At 44.4% G+C, this 16,754-nt stretch overlaps 1 protein-coding gene across 1 annotated transcript in view; it reads right to left on the minus strand.

Annotated features, from left to right (window-relative positions):
* Positions 1-16,754, minus strand: part of LOC111588168 (signal-induced proliferation-associated 1-like protein 1) — a 36,221-nt gene that overhangs the window by 12,803 nt on the left and 6,664 nt on the right. The window contains exons 2-7 of the mRNA XM_023298372.3: positions 4,476-6,163; positions 4,217-4,347; positions 2,828-3,016; positions 2,500-2,674; positions 1,565-1,668; positions 1,135-1,292 (exon numbers count right to left, since the gene is read on the minus strand). Coding sequence (XP_023154140.2) covers positions 1,135-1,292; positions 1,565-1,668; positions 2,500-2,674; positions 2,828-3,016; positions 4,217-4,347; positions 4,476-5,967 — 2,249 coding nt within the window. The 5' untranslated portion in view covers positions 5,968-6,163. The remainder of the gene's footprint in view (positions 1-1,134; positions 1,293-1,564; positions 1,669-2,499; positions 2,675-2,827; positions 3,017-4,216; positions 4,348-4,475; positions 6,164-16,754) is intronic.

The raw sequence follows: 16,754 nt of genomic DNA on the forward strand, positions 1-16,754 counted from the left end.
CTGAACAGTCCTCCCCACTCACATGCATGTCCGGGTGAAGAGAACACTTCATGTGCATGGCACTAACTCCTTCAGACCACTCCGACTCACACTGCCCAAAGGCAAAGTGGCAGGCAGGGAGAGGAGAAGATGGGGGGGGGTTGGGACTAGTATTACATGAGTGTGTGAAGAGTGAGCTTTTGAGTGAATTAGCGTACAAGGGCAAAAAAGTGTGTGCGTGTGTGTGCGTGTAACTGTGCGCATTGTGTGCTAGTGAGCATGACAGAGAGGTAAAATGGAGAAATGGGAGTATGAGAGTGACAGGGAGCAACTATGTGTGCATAATATCTGTGTATTGAGAGCACAGAAAGTGTGTTTGTGGTGGTGAAGCAATGCACAAGTGTGAACACCACAGAGCTGCAGCCTGATCATCACGAGGCCGAGAATAAGTCAGCAAAGGAGAACTCTGATCGATTTGACAGCTGCTGCAGAGATAATGGCTTCTGTTTGATCATAATCAAACAAATTTAAGCTCATGTAGAAGTACAGTTGAAACAAACGTGCACAGACCTTGAAGACTGGACACTGGTCAGGCAACAGGCTTTTATGTTTGACCCATGCCTCCCGGTCAATGCTTTTGTCTTAATGCTACTGCAGGTACCTGCATGAAAACACACTACTAGCACTCTTAGAGCTTGGCAAGGGGCTTTTACGTGTTCTGTAGAGAGGGTGCAGTCCTGCGCAAAGATAGGAAACCAGATTTGGTCAGACTGGCCTACATAAAATAGGGATGAGTTTCCTTAGTCTGGACATACATTCATGTATATTAAGCAGATAGCTTGTGAGCCAACGTCAACCTCAGTGTCTCACAGGCCCGTGAGAAAATTCTGTAACACTGAAAACTAGGAATGCTTCCAAGTCTGTGGTGGGCTGATTTTTACAAACTTGTGTTTTTACTGGATGGTTCAACATGCCAACTTTTTCTTTCTTCCTTCTCACCTTCAACAAAGACCACCACATAGCATGCATACATGTGCTGAAGAAAGAGTAATTTCCATTGCAAGCTTAGGGTTGGCTCAGCGAGTTGCTCATCAAGTCACATTGACATCTTTTTCTCTGCTGTGTTATCTCTACTGTTCCAGCATGAAGACCCACCTGTAGCATGTGTTGTCAGAGCAGGGGTTGTGCACCCGTACGATGATGAAGACATGCTGAAAGTGAGAGCGAATGGCCTTGGGGGTGAAGGGATGAGCTCCAGGCTCCTGGAACACAATGGTCACTATGTCGTTCCCAATGTGGCGCTTCCTTAACAGCTAGTCATAAAAAAATAAAGTTTATTTAGACAAGTAAAACCTTTGAATTTAAAAGCAAAGTCATATCGGGCTTTTGGTAGATTTCATTCAATGGCAATCAAAAATATGGCACTCAGATATAAAAAAAAATTAACTGGAATAAAAAGTAGGAGTCATCATGCATTCCTGAAAAGGACAGAATCTCTTTTTAGAGGTTCTTTGGTTCATCTGTTTTCAAACAAAGTTTCCTATTCCTGTTAAGTTTATCACAACATCCGTGCTCTCCATCCTACCTGTTGTTTGTTGTTGGGTGTGTAAGGCAGCAGCGTCGACACATGAAACATGATCTCATAGTCCTTGTATGAAGTGTACAGGGAGTAAGTGCCTGTGGAATCCGCTGCAGGAAAAACAGCAATACATTGTTGAGACCCATTGTACAATTACTGCCATTCATCTTTCTCACATGTGCATTCAATGTTGTCACTGCTTTCTGTGCAAGACAGGATGCAATTTCACCACAGCCCAAACGACACAATGGTGAACTGTGGATCAGTGTCAGCCTGTCAAAGCTAAAGCTCATGCAGAAAACAATTAATTGTTTTACTTCTGTATCCTGTAAGTGGAGCACTTTACATCTTTGCTTAACATTGCAGTTTATAACAAAACACAAGGCATCTAAATAGCCTAAAGAACTAGATATGTGGATGAAAAAGGCAGCTTCCTTCATTGAATTAACAAATCTGTGTCAAGCCAGATGGCTAAAACTATTGATACATAAAAGTATATTTATGACTGGTTAAGCTGTCATTTTATGCACTCAGTAGCAGCTTGTGAGAGCATTATATTGGACACACTGCAGAGAAGGAAAAGAAAGTGAGGCAAAGCTGTAGAGTGAATATTAGGTCCAGTGAGAGGAAATAAAGAAAGCAAGATAAAGGGGCAAAGTACAAGAACTATAAAGTGTAATATGAGGTAGGGGAAACTCAAATTGCCATTCAGGAATCAAGTTCTTACTTTCACTGTTAAAACTAAACCTAAAAACTGTGGCCACAGGCTAAGCAGTAAGATACACATTTTCTCTGCAGCCTCACATGTGATCTTTAACAGGTCAGCTACAGAGGTCAGTGGCTTTAAAGGTGCATCACAGCTCAGGTCAAGAATGTATACGAGCGCAAACTCTGAGTGCTCTGTGCATGTGTCATCTGTGAGCGTGTTTGGCGGTTGTTACTTTTGGTGTCCAGCTGGGCTCTGTACTTGGTGAAGCCCTTGAGGCGAACTTTCTCCCCTAGCAGTTGGAGGAACTCTTCCAGGGCGGGACCAGCCATCTCGTTGTTGTACATTTCCTCCTCTGTGCTCTGCCCCGCCCGGCAGTACATCACCCCCACCTTCACCTGAAAACTCAGCTGGGGACCAGTAAAAGATACAGACACAATGTGAGACACTGTATTTACTGAACAGACTACTTCAGGACAGAGTAGCTTAGAAAGACTTCAAAAATGCTAATTCTAATTCACACAGCTCTGAATCATCTGGAAAGTTGTGTAGTATCCTCCTACCCCTTGCTCATCCAGTTTCATCAGCTGTTCAGTGACTTTGGGTGTGTTGAGGGCCAGTCTGAGGCAGGACAGATCCAGTTCTGGGAGAAGGTACTCCAGGACCTCTTTAATGGGCAGCCCTCGGGTGGTGCCGTGCTTAGAAGTGGAAGGCACTGCATCCTCCAGTATAGATCCTCGCAGGGTTGTGAGCTGGAGGGATGGAGACAGAAAGGAAGAGGAGTTTACAGTGAGGAGTGTGAGAAAGGAAGGAATGCACCTCAGGAATTTTTGATTTGCTTTGAAGTTCCTCATGGAGATGAGACACACTGATAGCAAAATTTATCTGCTCTGACATAAGCACAAATAAAAGATATATATATGATGGTGATACCAGCTTCTTATTTTACCCTTTAAAGAAGTTGAAAAAACAGTAAGACAATTATGGCTCAAAGCTCTGGGTAACTAGAAAGTGGAACTGAGGAAGAAGAGGTGGGAGGGTTTGTCTGAGCATTCTGTGTACACAAAGTGTGCATTGTGCTGAGCTCTGGGACTGAACTCAATCACTCGGCTACCATAAGCAGCTGGAACGGACGGAGACTTTCTCTCTCCTGCAAGCTTGAGGCTGTGCTGGGCCTGTGTTTACAATGGACCTGTGTTCCTCATGTTTGAAAGGTAAAATGGAAGGTGGGGGGTGCTTAGGTACTTCAGTCTAATGTGTGCTTCTTTTTTTTTTTGAGGGAGGTGGGGGTTAATCGCATGCACCTGTCCTACTTCCATCCACAACAAACAGCCTCGGGCAGATGCCTTTTCCCTCTGTCTGGGAATGTATGTCCGCATAACAAATCCCATAACCCAAAATTTAAAACCCAATATCCAAAGCAAAACAGAGAAGACTAGGAGGCAGTGCTGCAACTAAATATGACGGTCTATTTTTACTGAAACAGAGAAGTAAAGCTCTCCACACAGCGGTTTTAGGTTGTTGACAGGCCTTGGAGGCTGGAGGATGAGTGCACTTCCTGAAGTTTCTTCACACATTGCTGATATTGGGAGACAGCTGAACAGCCCAGGGGCTGGTTGCATAAGAGGAAACGAGGCTGGTTTTACCTTGAGCTGGTCTTCCTACAACAGCATGTATAGTTGTAACTGAGCTATGCACACCTTCTATAAAGCAAAATCTGACATAGATAAAGAAGATATAAGTTCCATGTGTGCTGTGTTTAACAGCTACCAGCAGGAAAGATACTTTTCTCACAGCCAGGCAAAAATAATTCTCAGTTTCCACAAATACAAGAGCATAAAAATAATAATGGGTTGTGCTCTTAAAAAGTGCAATTATGCCACAGCTGGAAGGAATAGTGTGATGTGATGCTGAGGTTCAGGGAGTAGGCAGGATAAGGCACCGTGTCTGACCTCGCTGCTTCTGAAGATGAGGCGGTAGTTGTACTGCTGGCCATGCTCCTTGTCCTCCTCCTGCTTCTCTCTGCGTAAGCTCACTGCCACTGGACCCAGCGCCTCATCTATCCCAAAGTAGTTCCAGTGCTCTGAGGTAGAGGAAGCAGGACAATTAAAACAACATCTGCTCAGGGAAATTTAACATTACTGCTTTGAACAGCAACCACATTCATATGCTGATAAGTGCATGTAATGAAGGCAATTAAATGCATCTCACCCCTAAGGTAGAAGAACTTCCGATAGTAGTAGGCTCCCAGGTCCACATGTTCCACGATGTATTGTTTGCCCTTTTCGCTGAGCGTGCTGGGGCCCTCCTTTGGCCCCTCAAGGACTGCCACTCCAGCATTGGTGCAGTGTGTGCTCACAGATGTTTCATACAAGTTAGCCTCCACAGTCAGGGTTCCTGAGCCGCTGCTGCCAGCTCCACCCCCCACAAGTCCATGATACCCCGCTCCACCTGCTCCCAACTTGCGCCTCCCGTTGCCATCAGCACCGATCTCATTGCGAAAGCATGGGCAACTGAGTAGCATTTCGTTGCTCTGCTCTTCACCTGCGTCCAGGCTCGGACTGTCCCTAGAGTTGAGTTCTTCCTGGCTGCCACTCGGGGAGCTGTAAGGCAGGCTGTGGGTGGATGACAGCGTGGAAGTAGCTGAGGCTACAGCAGCAGCAGATGCCCCCGTGGTGGTGTTCTTCCTCTTGCCTGCAGTCTGTCGCAACTGAATTACTTCGTTGAGGTCAAAGAGCATGCTCTGAACATCATAGTGCGCAAACCCTTTCTGACACACCCAGGGCTTGAGAGGGGGACCCATGTCATCTGTCCGGCTGTCCTCTGCATCAGACCCCGCTCTGGGAGAATCCGACTCACCTCGCACGTTCCTAAGTTTACGGAATATAGACTCACCTCCTGTCTCAGACTTGGTGCGTCTCTTTGGAGGTTTATCTCTGTCCTTAGCTTTAGGAAGCTGGCCATCTGTGACATCCTCCTGAAGGTCAATGACGCCCTGCTTAGACCCAACATTCAGCATGTCCTCTAGTTTTTCTGGAGCAGGGCTACGCTGGTCAACTTTGTCTCCTTGGTAGCCCTTAAGCATTTCAAAGAAGCTCTCTCCAGATACTCCATGCTGATCTATAGAGGATGTGCTGCCATATTCGCGGTGAAGAGGGGGCCATTTGGCTCCCGGTGATGGACCCCAGTCCTCTCCACTGTCTCCACTGCCTTCCATTTCACTGATAGTCATGTCACTATTACTGCGCTGACGGATGCGTCTCTGCCGTGGGTTTCTATGTGCAGGACCTTTGTAGTCTCCTGGGGCCAGATAACGGGTGTCAGGGCTGTAATTGTTAGCCTGGGCCTGGGTTCGATTCTTCAAAGTATTGTGGATGTTACGCAGCATTGATGAGTCCTGAGGGCTCATAATAGAGCCTAACTTAATGTGACTTTTTCCAGCTGAGGACACATAGCAGTTGTCTGATTCTGTAGTTGAGTGCCACAGAGCCCCTGTAATGTCTTTCCTTGGAGGCCAGTCAGCCACCCGAGCCCGTACACCCATTTTAGGCACTCCTGTGCTCACAGTGGCATGGACATTGTCTGTGCGGGTGGGGACAGCCCCTCCATTGGCCATACGGAGGTGGCGGGTGTAAAACTCATCAGTGGCGGGGATGGAACCCCCAACGGTGCGCTCCATTGGCGGGCGCTTCAGGCTGGTCATGACACCAGTGCCAAAGGCTAAAGGCACTTAGCAGGTGGACATGGCTGCTTCGGGTATGGGACGCTGCACCCTGACTTCATGAGCAATATGATTGTCTGGATCAGGAAGTGGAGAGGCAAGCCCACCTCTTCAGCACTCAAGCCTGCATACTGCTTCCTGCGGTGACGCTACCACTGGGCATTTTTCTCACACAGCCCTGGAGAGGACAGAGAAACCAGTTAATACATAGACTGCTTCATGACTCACAACACTTTGAGTGCAAATAAGTAAAACCAAGCAGGGTGGCAGGTCTTAAATTAATAAGCTGTTGAAATAAGATCTTGCTGTGGGAAAACCACTTTGTGCGAATCTGCAAAGTCTTCACATTTATAACTTATCAGCAAACATCTGAGCAATATTGTGGTTTTAGTGAGTCTAGTAAAATAATTCTGGTATCTACCCTCACACAAGAGGGTGTGCTCTTGTGTGAGGGTAGATACCAGTAATTTCATGTGCAAGGACATGTTTACAAATGCACAAAATATTTGCAAGCGTGACGTACAGTATGTGGGATGCACAAACCTGTTCGCAAAACAGAATGCTTTTTTTCTTCTTTTTCCAGTGACGGCTCTTAATGAGCCAGTGAAAAGTCACTGACATGTTCAATTTCAGATAAGAGAGCCTACTTTTCAAACCTATTTCAACATAAGCACTGAGGGGAAACATGGAAATTCAGCCAAATTAAAAAATGAGGTTAACAATGTATGTCATTTTTTCCCTTGAAAGTAGAAGCAAAGTGATGCATTTTCCTTAATAAGTTAATTTATCCAAATAGAAGCTGACTTGGCTGACAATTTAATAAACCAAGGTTACATATAAGTGACAGAACTATCTTCTGGATCTATCACGGAAATTCTAAATCTTAATCTGGCAGACCTCTAAACCCACTCTCCAACCCTGTCACTGCCTCTTGGCTTGTGACTTCCCTGACGTCTCCTCGCGAGCCCCTTCAGTAGGCAAACATTAGTGATTTGTATTGCCGAGTTGCAGTTGTCGAGATCAAATACGCCAAGCTGCACATCAAAAAGCAAAGGCGCCCTTTGAAAGTCATCTGAAAAGTGGGTGATGATCCCCTGCCTGACAAATCGGGCCAATTTGGCAGTGAGACACTGGGGGAGATTAAGGCTCCACTCTCACTTGGCCCTGCCTGGCTGTGGCTGTGATCACATTAGCCACCAGCAACGAGAGCACTGTGACGGGCCTACAGCACAGCCACCTTCACACTGCATCAAAACCTCAGGACCAACTTTATGCTTACTAAGACTCACTCGTTCTCTAGACAGGAGGACATTCAGCATTAGGTTCAGCTTAAAAAAAAAATACACATCAGCCACATTAAAACCACTGACAGGTCAAAGTGTATAACATTGATCACCATGGCACAATTTGAGCTGCAATGATTAATCAAGTTGATGTACAAAGTATTTCTATTATTGATTAGTCACTCTGTGTAATTTTCTTTTCGAAAAAAGACAAGATTCTGATGTCAGCTTCTCAAATTTTAAGATTTTTTTGTTTCTTAACTCCTTCATGACTAAATATGTTTGGGTCATGGACAAAACAACACATCTGAAGACTTTATCTTGGGCTTTGAGAAACACTAACCAACATTATTCAATATTTTGTGCCATTTTATAGACCAAACAGTTAATCAAGAAAATAATTGAGAGATCAATCAACAATGAACATCATCGTGTCGCGCAACAACAGTACAGAGCTTCTGCGGCCACAAATTATGAGGCAGATGGTTTAAATGTCGACGCAGATCTTTCTATAAAAGCAGTACCATGTGATTAGTAACAGTCAATTGAGAGATGGGTCAAATGTTCCCTTGACAACGCAGTTTGTTTGATATATCAACATCAATTTACAAGTCAGGCAAAGAGTGCAAGTGTAAAATCTCAAGGCTCTGCAGATGGTTCAGTTTTCAGAAAGCCTGAGGCAAAGCATCCCCAGTCAGCCTTACTTCAAAACAGAAGAGCGTTTTTTGACAACAAATCTTTGAACCTGTAGGTATTATGCAGCAGACTGCCCATCTGCTAGTCCAATGCTGTGCAAAAACAAGCAGCATTAAAGCTTGCAGGCATAGTTCTTGCTCCCCAAATGACATAACTCAAAATAATTTCATTTGCAATAAAATTTGATTTTAAATTTGAAAATTACAAACTATTACAGCGAACAAGCTCCTCGCTCAAGAAATAGAAAAGCAAAATGTTGCATGTGGAGCCTATGAACCTTAGAACATTGATAATAAATCAAGCAAAGGACCATTTTTTGGAGAAGACTCTCAAATGCAACATGCATGGCCATTTTCAGATTCAAACTCTAAGAGCTGCATGGTTAGAAGGTATAAGCCTCAACTCTCAGCAAGATGGCCCTGGTTGACGTTATGTTACCTTCACCTTTTGAAATCTCCAGGGAAAATTCTAGTAAGATGAAAGAAAACATCTCTACTATAAGCTTCCACAAGAAAGATATCCCGCTGTATGCTCAAATGAATGGGCACCTATTCTTTAGGGCACAGCAGTATATTAAGTGTCTGGAGCAGATTAATAAAAACTCTTTAATTAATTAGAAATCCTCATTCGTGCCCTACTAACACCAACACACTAACACTTTCTTTGGCATGAATGAGAGTGAAAATAGTCACAGAATGCAAGCTAAACTGCAGGTCCAGTCCCAGAGGGTGAGGCATCGTTCTCTCATGCTCTTGAGTGTCCGCAGAGACAATAAGACGAACCAGAGAAACAACACATAACACACGTGCGCGCACACACGTCCCAGAAAGCAGGCCTTTAATCTCCATGCTGACGGACATGCAGACAGACGGCTGGCTTCGTGGTCTTGTCAGATTAAAAGGAAGGCTATGGCAGTGAGACTGAGAGATTGTGTATGTTTGTAGGGCAGACAGAGAGTTTGGCTGAAGGCAGGGGAAAAACTAAGAGCAAAGATAAAAACATAAGAGCCGCAATATACCACAGTCTTCTGCCAATCGATCCTAACCGCCCATGACTGATTTAGCACTTTTTTTTCCTCACAGGTCAGTAGGTCATGTCCAGACAGCTCCAGCTTGTTGACTAAAAGAAGCTAACTTTCATAAATTAAAGCTCTACTTGCCTATAAGGCCTACTAAAAGATGAGCAAAGTGTTGGCACAGATGCAGACATAGGGGTGGTGATGTCATGACACACCTCTGAAGAGCTACAATTTGTTGTTCTGGTTGTAAAGATTAGACACAGAGGACTGACAGTGTAACATGAATGCTCATCCAACAGTCAGCCAGTAGGACAGATGCATTATGTGATGAATCAGAAACATGAACCTCCAAGTGTGAGCCTTTCCTGAGTCATCATCAAAGCACAGTTTGGGCTGCTAAACCAGGTTCTTCTGAAGGAGAGTCCTGTTTGCTGAGCTGGCTTGGCTAGCTGCTGTCCCTGAGAGAAAGGGCAACATGCTACAGTTGAAAGAGTCTTCATCCCGAGTCTCCAAACAGAAGAGGGAATGAAGTTTCCCAGTACACTGGGCAAGTGTTTCCAAAGTCGAGACAAAGACGCCGAAGGATTGCCCTACAAGCTTGTAATTACCGCGTGCTTGAATGGGGCTAAAGGGCTGTTTGCCTGACACCATTGCCTTTCAAACAGGCACCCTACCATTTAGTCCATTGGTTCTCCCCGTCTCCTAATCTTTCCCTGCTCTAAGGGCTGACTGGGCTGTTGGGCAGCAGGCACAAAGGTCCCTCTGTCCTGGCTTGGGCAAAACTGGGGCCCCATTCCAACACAGTGAAGTCTTTGAAAATGGCCTGGCACTGGAACCTCACTATGGTTGTGTATATGAGGCCTGCCAGGAAAACCAGATGAATTAAATGCAAGTAGAGCTGGAGAGATAGAGATGGAGCAAACACTGAGCCAGAATCTGGAAACAAACACATCAGAGAAATCGGGGGATACGTTTGGAATAAGCTGGGGAAACTAGAAGAATGGTTCACCTGGACAGAAAAATAACAACAAGCCCCACAACAAAAAGCAGAAAACTGTCTGTGCTGAGTGTCTGTCTGGGAATAATGTCAGGATCTGTTAGCTGTTCTGTAATCCACTGACTCACTGCTGCAACATGCATTAACTGACAGATGACTGAGATTTGAAGAAGAACATGAAAAAACGTTTCCAGGGAATATACGTCACATTAATGACAAAAAGAAGCACGTAAACACAGGCTAAAGGCAGATCTGCAGTTAAAGCAGAACCTGTTCCAGAATGAGCAGGCATGCCCACAAGCTTATTCACCAGTCTGACAGAATTACAGCCTCAGAAGAGAAAAAAATCTGTAATACTAGTAAACCCACTGACTCCTACACAACACTATTTCCTGTCATGTAGGGAGTGTGAAGGAGTGAGGGGTAAACCGAGGTCTCCGCACATCCACTGAGGTGCAGCCCAGCCATCGACGCCCATAAGCACAACAGATGCACAGGAAGTAACAAAGCATCTCCGCCACTCCTCTCTCTCTCTCCGTCTGCTTCGCTCTTTTTGACTCTTTCCCTGTCTGCTCCCTCCTCCCTGCTCGTATATCTGGCTGAGGACCAGGCACAAACCTGCCCGGCTGATTGAGCAAACCAAAGAACCTGACACCTTCGGGGGAAAAACAGGCAGGCCTGCTGGCAGACAAACGACACAAGCATCATCCAACCGCGAGCCGAGATCCTGGAATTCCACCAATTTCGGTGGAGGAAGTGATGAACGTCTGTGCGAGGGGTGAAGAGAAGTAGGGCATGTTCGGGCAAATACTGAAGAAGAAAGTGCAACACTGGCTGTCCAAGTGAGAGTGATAGTTATAAAACACATTTTATGGTACTCTGCCATGACTTAACAACTACAGGCTTGTCTTGTATCTCTATACTTTGATCGATAAGATACCAGCTACAGATGCAGTAAAGCACCACAATGAAATGAGAAACTGGATCAATGAATTGTTCAAGTGGCCACACAATGCATTGCAGTCCAAACACCACGGGTAGTTAGAGCACTTCAAAAACTGGTGGCAGTGTATCGACATTCATCACGTCCATTGTTCTGTGCTCCTGCTGCTGCTCTGCCCTAACTCTGGGCCCCTCACTATCACTAGAACACAGTTCAGTGAGTAATGGGCATAGCTAACCACTGACAAAGTGAATTTCACTCATATCCTTACACGAGAAGACAGTTCTAGAGGAACGCTGCAATATACTCATTGCCATCATTTCCAGCAGGGTGTCCTCGATCCCTCCTCTCTTCTTCTTCAGAAATCGGTCGGCCAGGGTTTCATGTGGGAGAGGCAGCAGAATAAATAGACATTTGAAGCTCTTGACATAGTTTATAGTTAGCAATAGTAAACCTATTCTATTTCCAATTATCTGGGTGCACTGCAAGTTTGACAAAGAAAGCTTTTGTCCAACTCCTTGAGGGCCATTTACCTCGAAAAAAAATGCTAACTGCGCTTCTAACAGCTTAGGTGGTCTACTTCACCAGAGTCGAGAACAATTACCACGTCTTGCACTCCAATGCTGATGATAACCTGTCAAAACACAAAGATAAAAAAAGGTCCACAGGTTTATATTTGATTGATTTAAAGCATATAATGCTACCAAAACCATTCTGTGCAGTTACTTGACAACTTTATGGTCCGTAAGTACATTCAGCTGGAAAAACTGAGCCAGAGTCGGTTTATTAGGCACGCTGTTATAGATGAGCTGACTTTATTGAGAAGGTTCAGATATAATCTCATCAGCATTTAAAAGCTGGGGTTGTAAAGAGCAACGGAGACGAAGCAGTGGGCTGCTGCCTGAAGAGGAATGTAAAAAATTCTAATGAGGTGGCTGCCTAGCTGCTGAACTGCGGTGGTTGGGAGCTGAGGTTTAAAAGTGGAAGTCTGCTCTAGGCTGCACTTTCCCTCTCCCAACCCTGACTGCCTGCCTCCAACCCTAAGACTCCATTAGAGACAGTGAGCTCCCGATGCACATAGACAGGTACATTCAGAGACAAAGGGCCTCACGCACATGCACATGACAAAGCAAAACCTATGAAAGAAATCACCAAACTGTACAGAAACAACACCAACACGAAACAGGCAATTTGGTTAATGAGAACAATTCATGGGAACTCATTACACAACACCTATTTTTAAAACCAAACCACTTTTTGTTTCATCAAAAACAGCCCTTGTCTGTCGCATGCCAGCTCCTTGAGAAGACATTTCTGGAAAACCGTTCTCAAACTACCTTTTCTTTAACATCTCATGTTTGAAATGCAAGGTATGGTCTGTGCAGAGTCTGTCACAACCAAAAGGACTGCAGGACTCAATTTGTCTCCTCAGCCTCTCTTCCTATTACAAATAGGCCAGTCACAATTATTACAAAAACGTCTGAATGCAGTTATTTGAGCTGACCACGATCATATTCTAGAATAGTTTCCATTCACCTGTATAAAACAGCTGTGGAAATGTCAGATTTCAGTCACTATTACCACTTTGTTGTTCACTGTTTGTGCCCTTTCTTCTGCTGTGGTTTAATGGCACCAACGGTTTAGTCAAATCGCTAAACATCAGATACTGAATCAACAGCATTTCAATGATTCCTAATTTATATTAACGTCAGCTGCAAACTCACAGCATAGGACCACTGTGGACACATTTTGGTGGAGGCAATTAAATTGTTAGTTGCAATTATTTGTATGTAAATGAATAAATTTCAAAGTATTCATATTATGAAGGCAAAATTTTGCATGTCATGTGACTGTCTTCTGTGTATGAAATGACCCAATTATATCCTAGAAAGCTGCAGTATATCCCTATATGTGCACTGTTTTTATCTATTACAAATTCTGAAGTGCTCATTTGTAATGGGTCTCAGTATACTTCTACAGTTCAGTAGTAATGTTAGTATTAGTGAGTATTGGGAACAAATCAGTGGCATGAGTAGTAGAAGTGTGCAGTGAAGTATAGCTGCAGACAAAGGTCTTGTGTGATCACTTGTGATCAGAGTTACAGCTGTTACATGTGGATGGGTCAGACATACTGTAGGTTGATTATTAGCAGGTTCAGTGGCCAGAAACACAGATGGGCTTTATAAACTGGTGGAGCACCATAAAAATAACTGCAGGAAACCTTGATATGACTGGTGGCATGTTGCCAGTATCTGATGATGAAAGCCAAAGTTCACCCTGTCAACTCTAACCAGACGCTCACCTGCAGGTACTTGACAAGCACAATACTGTTGACATTTGGTCTGTGGCTCCCAAGTAAAACCATCCAAAAACTAATCAGATCACATTTTAGATCAATAATTTCTGATGGTGTTATATTGTGATTGACCATTAACTTACTACTATATTTATAACGATGGAACAACACAAGTACGAATACAGGGCGAAGGCAAAGCTGTGCAAAACTGAAAACAAGTTAACATTGTACAAGCAATTTTCTGCTTTTGTTTATACCTAGAACTGGTTATATATTAATCTGAGAGTAAAGGTGAATGTTCATTTAAGGCCATGCTGCCTTGTAACTAAACAGTGAATCTGTCCTTGGCCGCCTGCAGTTTCGACAAATCCAGAAAATCAACCTGCTTAAAGGCAAATATACTTTGATATCAGATGGCAAAACCAAAACAGAGGCTTCACAGACACCTTAACAAATTTACTTTGACAGTACAGCTCCACACAGAAAACACAGAGACACCTAGTTTCACACAGGCAAACTGCCAACAGTGTACCTTTTCCCAGGAACCTACTGCACCATTTCCTCTGAGCGAACAAGATCAGTGATTTACATGGGAAAGTTTCCCTGTGATGTACTGAGAGAAAAAGCTTTGGATCTCAGAATTAACCTTTAGCTCTCTTTCACTTTCTCTTTGACAGTTACTATAAGGGGCTGCAGAGTGACTCCCGCCTTTGTAGTAATGCATTGGAATTTAACAGCTGTAGTTTCATTGCTCTTATTTTTCAATGTCTGCATGTTTTGCACTATAGTAAAAGTGCAGATATTATTCGTGTTTGCCTTACTGAACTGAGCAACCAGGCTACCGATTCAATGAGAGCATTTCCCAGCAGTGTGCCTTGTTAAACAGGACTGTGTGGGCCGAGCCGGGGAGGTGTTTATGAGAGAACTGTGTTTCCTTTAGTCTCCCTACAAAAGGTAAATTCCCTCTCTTAATATTTGAAAAGCGCTGAACCTATTTGTTACCAGACAAATACTCCCTTGCTCAGCATGGGGTTGGCACACGCAAGTCCTTGTGCTTAAGTGTATGTGGTGGGATGGAGCAGTTTCCATCAGTTGAGGATTAAAATAGAAGGATGGGAGAGTAGCTGCAGTATAATTAACAGTGTTGATGCAAGGAGGAGGGCTGAGTGAATAGTTTGTGTGCTCGCTGTCTATAATTCAGCCTCTCCACGCGCCAGAAGACCAGGGATGGGGCTCAGCCAGGGGGCCCGACAAACACTTCCAAGCCTGCTATTACTTCATTCTCCAATCACAGCCACTCGTGAGCAAAACAAATCAGAGGAAGCCCACTTTGCTCCTCACACATCTTGTGTATCCAGCATGCTCGCATTCATTTCGACTGCTGCACTGGATCAGTGTCACATCGCCATCAGTGGCAGCAGAGTTGTGGAGCTGTGTGAAAGTTTGAACAGGGCTAAACAGAGCGGGTCACGAGACATCAATCTCTGGTGCCGGAGATGAGAGCGCAGCGTGCTCCGGTGGCCGCTCGAGGCTGGGGGCATCCAGTGGTCACACACAGTGCACGCCAGGGAACCATGCTGTGTGCATGCGTGGACCCATAAGTGAGTACTGGTCACTTGCCCAGTGCGTGTCCCAGCTGGGCACAGGCCAATAGAGCCATTTACTCTGGTGGCCCATGGCTACTAAACGGCAACAATAAAATGGAGGTGGTCGATAATATTCCTGAAAATAACCATGCTTAGAGACATAAAGCATGACACATTCAAATCTATACTGGGATAACAAACATGTGGCCCCTTTGCTCCAGTTGGAAACAAACTAATCAATGTTAAAATGTTGGCACTGCTAATGAGAGCTAAGGGCTCTGAGGATGGTGATGTTAGTTGATTAAACCGGATCAAAACTGTTTGGCGTAAGCCTTGTTCAACTTGCCTTTACTATTTTCTGGGGTTTGTGCGCTTCCAGGTCCAAATTAAATTGAGTTGTGTGGATCCCGCTTGCAAATCCAATTTTCTATATTTATTACCCTAAATCAAGATGCAAAAAGTAAATGAGATCATATTTATGAGCATTTGGGGATGAGGACGAGGTGAGGGGGAAAGCATTTTTCGTGTGCAACTGTGCATGAGCAGCAAGGTCAGTCGATAGCTTCCTGACAGATTCTCACGGCAGAGGTGTTGATATGACAGATGCCTGCAATGTTTGGAAGTCATCCACTGCCCTGTCCTCTCACATCCTCCGGCTGATTACACAGGTAGCAAACAAGCCAAATCACAGCGAGCTACGAAGAAAGAATCCTGATTAGGTCATTCTTACCACAGTAAAGTGAAGCACATTTTAATAATAAAACACTAAGCTCCTAAAGAGAAAATTACAGTGTGTTCCCACGCAGCAACAACATTTTATCTGTTGCTAAAACACAGACACATTAACTGAATGCTCAGATCAGATAACAGCCTGATAGGGAAAAAAAGCATGAAAACACAAACAAATAGATAGCTCTCAAAGAAATTTAAACCCACAAAAGAAACTCAGAGGGTGGTGGAAATTGAAATTTAAGAATGAAATACTTGGAAGGGAACATGTAGGTTTGTTCTTCATTTTTACGGGGCTGTATGGGCATGTTGTGGCAAAGTGCTGTTATGGAAAACGAGCAGCTGGGACGGTTCGATTAAGCAGTTTGGGAAACGCCAGGACCCCTGTGAGCAAACATGAGAAACATGAGCTCCACTGCAGCAGCAGCACTGACCACAGGCGATTTAAAAGGTCCATAGAGAATGTAATCAAATCTATCATAAGTTGCCCTGCTCATCCTTTGGAGTTCATTATCATCAGTCAAACTGATATTTCGATCGATCAACAGCTGCTCGGCCCATAAGTTTATCTCTGCAGCAATCAAGGTAAAGCACATAAAATCATTGAATTACACACACAGATGATGGGATGCATTTCAACTGTGTGGATTCCCCACAGACTAACATGTGACAGAGGAGCATGAGAGTGCTGCTAGGAAACAAATGGATCCTGAGCTGAGAGAGAAGCAGTCACAAGGAAAGCACAGGCAGCCATCGTGGGATGCCAGAGTCAAGGTTACAGCTTGATTAATAACCCCTCACACTGGCCAAATACCTCCTCTGCTGCTACCAGATATTAACTATGCACCTGAAGTACAAGATGTACACAATTATTTTGTAATTAGTCCCTTTAAGTTTGCAGGGAGGAGGAAAGCTAAGGATTGCTTTTTGCTCAGGTAAGCATTTTAAGAAGGTAGCACAGAGGGCTGCAGTGCTGAGGACAGGGAGAAAGCTTAGGCATGAGTTGACACGAGGACCAGCACAGTAAAGGAGGAGGAGCAAAGCAGGGCCCTCTCATTATCCAGGCAGAAAACCTCAGGGGATTCTCTGCCGTGTCTCTGGAGAGGCCTGGCTTACGATGTTGTCCCCTTCAGCTTAGAGGGCAGCTTAATTCCCAAACGGAGGAGTCAGTGGAAAGCTCAGGTGTGCCTCAATAATCAGCATTTTATGTTAGAAATAGCA

Source organism: Amphiprion ocellaris, chromosome 20, assembly GCF_022539595.1.
Source record: "Amphiprion ocellaris isolate individual 3 ecotype Okinawa chromosome 20, ASM2253959v1, whole genome shotgun sequence".
NCBI classification, from domain to species: Eukaryota; Metazoa; Chordata; class Actinopteri; family Pomacentridae; genus Amphiprion; species Amphiprion ocellaris.